Source organism: Hypomesus transpacificus, unplaced genomic scaffold (genome assembly GCF_021917145.1).
Source record: "Hypomesus transpacificus isolate Combined female unplaced genomic scaffold, fHypTra1 scaffold_371, whole genome shotgun sequence".
NCBI classification, from domain to species: domain Eukaryota; kingdom Metazoa; phylum Chordata; class Actinopteri; order Osmeriformes; family Osmeridae; genus Hypomesus; species Hypomesus transpacificus.
In genome coordinates, this window is record NW_025813894.1 from 17374 (window position 1) to 27017 (window position 9644).

The window sequence follows — 9644 nt, forward strand, 5'->3', positions numbered from 1 at the left end:
CACAAGTGTGTTTTTCACGGTCTAGTATTTTGTTTCTATGTCTTGTGTTCTGGCTGTCATTTAGTTGTATTGATTTCACCTGTTAATCGTTAGCGTGCCTATTTAAGTCGGGCCCTTTGTTTCATGGTGAGGTATTGTTTGTATTAGCGACATACTGAGCCAACAGATATTGAAATACTTAGATTGTGTATAGACCTTAGCCCTGTATTCTTTGACTTCAAATATTGCCTAGCCCTTTGGATTCATTTTTGCCTTGTGGACCTATTTCTGAGTGAGAATTCGATATTGGATGGCGGAAGGTTGGTTCAACTTAGTGCCGGGGACTTCGGGGTTCAATGAGTGTTGTATAGCAGCTGTCAAAGTTGAGTTGAGTCAAACTCAGAGTTGGGTTTTGAATGTGTGAACCCATTTGTTTGAAACAAATGGTGTGCCTTTTTTGGAGTCTTGTCAAATCTGTCTGATGGCCTTTGACGACCGTAGCCATGGTTGTGAAGATAGGAACAGAAAGCTGTGGAGAACCTGCCACCAAAACCACCTGAGCGTGCTCAGAAAGGGTTCTCCTTGTAAGGTAGCAGTGATGACATCACATCCTGTGTTCTCACCCAGCCATGGGACCGTTACAGCAGGCCTGCCTGGCCTGGTGTGAAATCATCGTTACACTCAGTCACTCACCCACACTGGCAGAGATGAACTTGGAAAGTTTGGAAATAAGTATATTTCCCCCCCCTGACAGTAGTGAGCGAGGTGTGGTTAAACTGTTGTTATTGATTTTTACAATAACATTGCCTCAGGTGTTTTGTCCTGCCCACTCTGACGCATGGAGCCACTAAGTTGTTTTGATAGTGAAAACTCTTATCCAAGCCCTCATCTGCCACCAAACTATTCCTCCTATTCATTAACTGCGGCTGAAACTGTGCAAGGTTCATCAATATTTAGTCACCAAAACACAGACTTGTCTTATAAATCAGTGCGCCAACGTGGTGCGGGCAGCAGTTCAATAATGACTTCACTGAAAATCTGAAGCCAACCATTCTTAGGCCTCGCAATGGACTCATCATCTTTCCCTCTTTTCTTTTTCTCCCTATCTACCTTTTCCCTTTTCTACCCCCCCCCCCCCCCCCTCCCCATCTCTCTCTTTCTCATAAAGCTATCAATCTCAGATGTGAAAGTGAATCCTTCCTTTTCAGGTGCGTACACAAAGACATTGTCCTCCATCATAAAGAAAATAGCCATATTGGGATGGGCCTTTTGTAGTCCCTGATGCTAAAGGAAACTGGTCTTCAGGAAAGAGGCAGTCATGACAGACTCAACTGCAGTGGGAGCTTGACTTGCCTCGCAACCCAGTACTTTTGGAGGCCTTGTTATGGGACAATTACTATGCTTGTGTGTTTGTCTTCAATCTTTTTAGTGTTACACCCCTTAGAGATATAAAGATGGTGACACCAAAGAGAAATCAAATTATGTGCAATTACACAATCGTCTTTAATGTGGATGCTTGCCTTCAGCGTGACGGTGCTTGATGGTGCTTGAGGCCTACTGCGAAAAGGTAATCTTACTGCGGCTTTACCTTATCTCTCCTGGCCTCTCTCCTGGCCTCTCTCCTGGCCTCTCTCCGAGGCGAGCAGGAGCGCCAGGTGTACGGCTGGCCAGGTGAGCGTTTAGCCCCCTCCTTGTTGACAGGGCTAACTATCTAGATCCTGATGTAACAGGATTGTCGGCTAGCATTTGTTTGTTCTGGATTCTGAGCAGTAGGAGCTGGTGTCAGCGTTTATGTTGGCTCCACACTCAGAGCAAACACTGATCAACCCACTTCAAAAAAGAATAAAGAAAAGAAGATTCCCATGACTCCTGTGTTCCCATGTGATTCCCGTGTTTTAAAAGGTTGGTTGCAGTATGAGTTCAAAGTATATAAATTATTTTTTACATTCAACACAAATTATTTAGAAATTGGCTATTTGAAATCCTGCAACAAAATATAGTACCATGTTACATTCATTGTCCCAGTATTGACCTGTACATCTGTAAACGATGTAACTACTTTGGTTTGTATAAAGGATATTAACATATTTTCAATGAAAGTATTTTATTCAATAAGTGGAACCGCCATGTTGGTAGTGGCTTGCATTTTCTCTGTGGAAGAGTTTAAATCATTGCTTAACCTGTCATTTTTCTAGGCTATCATAAACATTTGCAAAGGCCTATAGCTACCAAGCTAAGAAATTGGGCTGCGTGTAATCTTTTCAGTCAGGCACACACAATCATGTCAGATAAGCCTAAAGGTATTCCCCAGTCATGCTAGACTTTCCAGGCAGCCACTATCACTCCAGGGAACCCTTGGCCATAGACTGTATTTACTGCTTTAGATTAAGATTATTTGTGTATGCACAAAATCTGAAGCTGTCACACAACATTTAACATGAATGTGAAGCCACCGCGTGGATGAGCCTCCTGTTGCTATTGCTCTGTTTGGTAAACAGTAACAGAGGAGAGACAGCGTGCCTGTTTCTCTCCCTCCCTCTCGCTAATTCCCTCCCTCTCTCCCGTGAGCGAGCAAGCAAGCGTCAGAACTGCGCCTTTTTTTCTGTTATTCCTTAGGGTGCTGTTGTTGCTGAGCAACCAGAAGGCGTGTCCACCGGCGGATATAAGCGGTAGCTGGCTAGAATTCCCTGTTTCACCCTTTCTGTGTCATTTCAGCCTTGTACAAGTAGGGCACTGCATGGCAGCGGGGCGGATAGGGAGACGAGGGAACCCCCGTACGTTGCCTCACTCCTGATCAACTTACAACCTTACCAAGCTTGGTGTGCGTGAGTGTGTGTCTCGTCTTTCGTTCGGTGCGCCCATCAACATGGCTTGGACTGAACTATAGCGCACATCCAGGACTACCAAAAAGGATACTAGAGTAGGCTACACTACCCATTAAAAACAATCGGTGTGTATTTTACTGAAAACACTGATCAAGAAGAAAGAGCCAAATACTCACTGATGAGGTGCGAGGCTGTTCTGCCACTTTGAATCCTAGCGATTAGACTGTCACTGACAGACAGCGCTTGTGGAATTATCTAAAACATATTAATCCAGAGGGAACTACCTTCAACAAGGATTTGTTGTATTTTTTCGTATTTTTTCGTATTTTTGTTTGCAGGCAGCCATCAAGTGACTTTGAAATGGCTCTAAGCGGCACCCTGTTACCTTCTATATCCACATTTGCCAACGGCCCGACTGTCAAGAACAAATCCATGGGTCCTGCAAATTTAGTGAGTATGGATAGGCTGTCTCAACTATTTATCTCACTCGAATGAGGTTAGGCTGTGTTTCACAGTAGACCAAAATACAAAATAACGGTCTTCTATGGAAATTAATCTGCCTGTAAGATAAGGTGATCATCGCTCACAGTTATTTTAACAGTGCCGCACTTTTCAGGGGCGTTCACCCGCCCAGCCCCGAGCAGATTCCAGCATGGCTGGACGGAGGACAGTGTAGGATGGCTACACACTAGTAACCAGCATTGATTCATAGCTCAGTTAGCTTAGCTTTTTAGGCAATGTCAGTTGATCATGGCATAATCATTTTATATTTGAGAAAATTATTCGAATTGATAGGCCTCATTTTAATTACGTGACCAGTACAACAACTGAAAGAATCACACAGAGTAAATATAGTAAACAAGACACATACAGTAAATATGAAACGTCACTTGATCTGTTTAAAGAGCAATTGTAATCTCCCATTTCAGTGACCCAGAGAACTGTTGGCTAATCTGTATTCAGCACTAGGCAGGTATGTTTTGATCCAAGGACACACGCTACACACTCACATCAGCTCACTCAGAATCTCGCGGTCTCACTGATACTGCTCACTATCGTTACAATCAACTCAGATGTCTTTCTCCGTTTGTCTGTCTTACTGGGACCTGAAGGAATGTTTCTTCAAGACTGGTCCCAGGATGAGAAACACGACATAAATTTTCAAGCAGGATTCACGGAACAGCCTATCAGTAGGCCTATCAGAATAGATAGTATTGAAACTGCTTCTTCAGTTCTGGAGAATTCTGGAATCATCAAAACTCCAGTTATATAATTGAGAATGACAGTCTGAAAATATAAACATTTGAAAACAGTTGTAAAATAATTTTGTCTGTTTCTGTGAAATTGAATAAAAAGGTATTTGTATGTCCCGTTGTCATAAAGGATTTTACAGTTAAAACAGAGTTATTGTTTGTGAACTATGTTTATTCTGAAGTGGACCCTCTGCAGGATATATAACTGAGACTGATGTGTGTGTGTGTGTGTCAACCTTCCTGCAGAGATGGAAAGAGGAGCTGGCTCATCTTAAGAGGCCGAGTGTTCCGACAGGCAGCAGTTGCACCGAACAGGACCTGGTCTCCATGATGATGGCCAAGAAAGATCCGGAAACTGACCTGGACCTGTTGGACTACGACTTCATCCTCTCCAACACCATGCTACAACAACAGCAACAACAACAACAACAACATCAACAACAGGAAGCCATAGTGGGGGGACCCCAGGCCCTCTCCCCCTCCCCCAGCTCTTACTCCTCCTCCTACCCCCTGCCCTCCCCTCAGGATCCAGACCTCCTCTACACCATCCCTGACATCAGTGACGTCTCGCCCTCTGGGGGCTTCGTGGCCGAGCTGATGAGGCCGGAGCTGGACCCTGCCTATCTCCACGCCGCCACCAGCCTCCAAGGGAAGTTTGTGTTGAAGACCACCCTGGACATGGGGGACTATAGCCAGGGCGTGGGCGTGGGCGTGAGCGTGAGCAAGGCCGCCGGCACGCCGGCTACGGACTTGCCCTTTGTCTGTCCCCGGATCAAGCACGAGACCCCCAGCACCTGCACCATCACCCAGCCCATGGACCTCCACCTGGGGCTGAACTCTCACTCACACTCCCAGCCTCGGGGCGGACCTAGGCCCCTCCTGGACCCTCACGGCTACTCACCATCAGGGCGGCCCTTGGGGAGCAACCGGCCAGCCACCTCCCCTTTGTCCACGGAGCACCCATTGGGCAGGGACCTCCAGCACCCCTCCAGCCAGGGACTGAACCACCCCCAGTTGTCTCTGCCCACCTCGGGGTATCACCATCACCCATCCCCTGGCTACGCCCCCTTCCCCCAGCCTCCGTCCATGCAGTACCAAGGTCAGTCCCTCCCTTTAAGGCTGCTCTGACTCCATAACTGCAGGCCCCACTGCTAGGAAGCACTATGCTGTCCATCGAGGGTTAAAGAGATCAGGTCGGAGAGATCAAGAAGATATGTCTCACCAAGCCTAGCTGCGTGTTGGCCACAGTCTACAAACAGTCAGACGCAGTAGAACGTGTGAGAAGTACAGAACTATACTTCAGAGATATTGAGATGGAGGTTCATTTTGCAGCCTGTTTTTGTTGTTGCTCGAAGGGGCCCGCTTTCTTTTTTTCGATCCATGAAAAAAAGATGAGACGTTCTTCCAGCTGACGATAGAAGCCAGGGAGGCAGTGCGTGTGACATCTGACAGGACATGTGTTGCCTCTTCCTCATTGGTTCATTTAAATAAACTCCACCTGACTCCTCCCCCAGAACTGATGACCCCTGGACCAGAGTGTTTGCCGGAGGAGCCCAAGCCCAAGCGCGGCCGGCGCTCCTGGCCGAGGAAGCGCATCGCCACACACACGTGTGACTACGCAGGCTGTGGGAAGACCTACACCAAGAGCTCTCACCTCAAGGCTCACCACCGCACACACACAGGTCTGTACATCACACACACACACCTGTAGGGTGCACACACCCACACCTGTACTGTGCACACACACAGGTCCGTACAGGACAGACACACACACACCTGTACTGTGCACACAGACACACACACACGCAGGTCTTTTATGTACATGTTGCCTGGCTTGACAATACATCCACTACTTGGTCTCCTCTGAACACAGGCACCTCAAAAACTATCCAAGTTTCAATTGAGTTTAGTTAAAACTTTGTAGTTTGTTTATGGTAGAAATATCTTAAAATATACATGCACATTCCGTAATTGTCTTTACACAGTCTATGAATCTGATAACGATATTTAGAAGACTGTAAGGAGACTTGTTTGTAGCTGGGGCAATCCATTTATTTGTTACAATGTATGGTTAGGACATCTACAGTGTGCTCTTTGGTTGTGTCAGTTCCATCAAGCTACATGACACACAATACTATAATGGTTGTATTTACTTTCATTCGTAGATAAGCAGGTGTTCAATCCAGTCATTTGCTACCTTTCTAGACTCGCAAGGCTACTGGTCCTAGGCCAGCAGTAACTTACAGTAGTGAGTCATCCTGTGCACATAGCAAGAGAGAGCGGGCTAGTTGGCAGGTGTCACCAACAGACATTTAAACAACAGGTTGATACTGATCCCTGTTCAAATATGGCCACAGGCTGATCAGCTTTCTTTCTATGCACTGCGGGACAGGACAAACGTCTTTCTATGGTGGGAAGACAGGAGTTGGCTCTGTCTGTCTCAACCTCAGGGCGAAACCCTAACTGCTGTTTTTGTTGCTGTTTTGTCGATGAATGTGTGTCTCGTAGGAGAGAAGCCTTATCACTGCGACTGGGAAGGTTGCGGCTGGAAGTTTGCCCGTTCGGACGAGCTGACGCGTCACTACAGGAAGCACACGGGCCATCGGCCCTTCCAGTGTCAGAAGTGCGACCGGGCCTTCTCTCGCTCCGACCACCTGGCGCTGCACATGAAGAGGCACTTATGAGACGAGCCGGAAGCCGCCGACGAAAAGACTTGGGAGCTATAGACTTACGATCTGAACCTGAACAAACCAAACTGTTTTGAGAAAACCGTACTGCCTTCAGCCACTGTCAGGCTATAAGACAAGCTGTGTGGTTCATCACAGCAGCGAGAGCCCAGTCAGAGCCGCCATCATGGACACCTGTGACTCCTCCTCCGACGGCTGTTCCTCCCCCAGCGTGTTGGGGGATCGGACCACAGTCTTCAGTAACCTCGGCAACCTCTTATTCCTCTCTCGGGACCAAAACTGGAAGTAATTGTATCGACAAAACTTGGGAGGACCAGGTGCCAATGTATGACTGGAATTGTATTAGCTTCAGGGAGACGAGATACACAGAACACACACACCTAGCATCATCTCAGAGGCCTTCAATCTTATCAGCAACATTCCATTTGTTTGTTTCCCAGTCAACCAAAACACTGTTAAACATACTGTATTAGAAATGTACGTTTATAACACCACTATAAAAGCCATGGACGTCAGGTACCAATTAATTTATATGTTACAAGATGGTGCTTTCATTGATGGTGTATTCAAAGGTACCAAAGATTAGAAATCAATTGAATGAATAGGTAAAACATGTTTGAAGTGCCATATATTTTGTCTGTTTAGTTTCTATGGAGACCTTTTATTGAACAATTTGACGTAAAAATCAGGAAAATAATTCTCTGCATGTTAACGGTGATGGCAATCTACAATGCACTGTGGTCGCAAAGTGCAATAATTTATATAAGACATTCATATTTTTTTAAAGAAATTGGTAACTCTGAACAAAGTCTTTTTGTTTATAGTTAAAATATGTAATATAATCTTAAGTTTGTACAATTGTAAATAAAATGCTTTCTTATTGTTTTGTATTTTACAATATAAAAAAATAAATGTATTTGAAATTAGATTTTAGATTCTGTCCACTGTTGTGAATATTTGTTTCTGCATCACCATTCTGTGTTACAGTCCTGGATAATACCTTCAGACACTTCTCTCCACAGTAAAGATGATTTTACATGGTGATTTCCACAGTCTTATCTCATTCATCCTCCCGTCTTAATGTCACCCATCTGGATGTCTCCTATAATGATACCACCGGTTCTAAAACGTTCATCATCCTTTGCCTGAAAAAACATTTATTCAGTCCACCTTTACTTCAGTTTCATCATTTCCAGCATGGCTGAGTGCTTTGTAGCCCAAACAGGGACGAGGGAGGAAACTTATTTATAAAATTTAAGTGTGTAGAATGTAGTCATTTATCCTATTACTGAAACACAATTCATAAACGTCTTTTAGCCCAAAAGAAAAAAGGGGTGTTTTAATGTTCTTTGTCAGGCTGCCATTCCAGGCCCTCTGTATCTAGTGGATATTGTTCTCTGCAGTCAACAGTTGCTCCTCACGCTCATGTCACTGGTAAACACATTTAAAATTCATGAATAGCTTACAGCAGGCTCCCACAAGGTCTGGCCTGAGCTGAGACTGCCACAGGCTAGTGTAGACAATGCCACCGTTCCAAAGATGGTCCAAAAAATACACTTCTACCATGTCCTGTTTCCATGGCGTTCCCTATTCACCTGTCAGCGGGGAAGAATGAATAGGTAAGCCTAGCCTATTGGCTGGTATTCAACTCTGTTACAAAATCTGAGTTCAACTTTGAACCAGGTTGCTTGTGGTAAAGTTAGGACCATCAAGTTTGTCAGAATATAAGGAGAAGGATGTTGAGATTGAGGAAATGATCATTCTTCCTCACAATTTAGGCATTGGTGTATAGCCTACGTAAAGCTGTGATGTGCTAAACTACTTGTGGTTGAGCACAATCTCAGTGTGTGCACACTATCAATATTATTCAGTCTAACATGGCCTCCAGGCTCCATCACCTCTCATCTAACTCTATATGTGCTTCATATGATTCAACATTAGCCATAGCGAGCCAGCGTTAATTGTTATTGTGGTAGGAATCCTGGTTCCATTACAAACATTTAAAAAAAATGTAATGCAAGTCATGTGTTTTCAGTGGAATCTGACATCTGGGAGAATGTCAAACGACAGTCAAGTGGTTTCTATAGTTTTTCTATTCATTTGTGACTCGTTTGGTGCTTATTATTACAGACAACCCTACCCCCATAAATCTTGATGTCTAATACATACAAGCATCAGTATCGAAATGATTTTAATTGCCGTAAATAGATTTTGCATGCTTATCCAAGTATCCCCTTCGCACAACTTTGCAACAGTTTTGGAAAGCAATTTTTTTTTCTGTGTGGTCTGTACTGCACTCTGCAGGACTACATAGTACATTACAATGATGTACTCTGCAGGACTACATAGTACATTACAATGATGTACTCTGCAGGACTACATAGTACATTACAATGATGTACTCTGCAGGACTACATAGTACATTACAATGATGTACACTGCAGGACTACATAGTACATTACAATGATGTACTCTGCAGGACTACATAGTACATTACAATGATGTACATGGGAAGGACATTTAGTCTATTCCTTTATTTCTATCGGTTATCTATTAAACAGGCAAGCAGGCACGCATGATCGGGCATTGCTCCGTCAGTTTAAAAGATTTTATTTTATCTGCATAAATGACAGTCGGTGAAAGTGATGGTGACTGTAACCTGTTCTGAGCTGGGGGTCTTCATGTACACATGCCCTTAGATGTCTGTCTGCTAGGATGGGGGCCAGCTGCTTCTACTCACAATGCTGCAGTCTGTTCTGCTCCCTAGGAACATTTGTTCATTGGCTGGAATTCATGCACTTCACAAGTTGAATTTGGTTAATAAAAAATCGAAATAAATGTAAAAAAATATTCAATAATAATGATTACGCAAAACTAAAAAAGGCAAAATAACACAAGTG

The 9644-nt window shown here is 44.4% G+C and overlaps 1 protein-coding gene across 3 annotated transcripts; it reads left to right on the top strand.

Moving 5' to 3' along the window:
* The first annotated feature begins 2644 nt into the window (after positions 1–2644).
* Positions 2645–7677, top strand: klf4 (Kruppel-like factor 4). Of its 3 annotated transcripts, none has more exons than XM_047016431.1 (5): positions 2645–2987; positions 3143–3254; positions 4304–5156; positions 5572–5739; positions 6566–7677. In XM_047016431.1, exons 1-5 carry the CDS (start codon positions 2983–2985, stop codon positions 6739–6741), a joined length of 1314 nt encoding a protein of 437 aa, XP_046872387.1. In that variant the 5' UTR covers positions 2645–2982; the 3' UTR covers positions 6742–7677. The 3 variants fall into 3 exon arrangements, with proteins under 3 accessions (XP_046872387.1, XP_046872388.1, XP_046872389.1); XM_047016432.1 differs by having other exon boundaries at positions 2645–2929; XM_047016433.1 differs by lacking the exon at positions 2645–2987 and adding an exon at positions 3734–3777 and having other exon boundaries at positions 3169–3254.
* The last annotated feature ends 1967 nt before the right edge of the window (positions 7678–9644 follow it).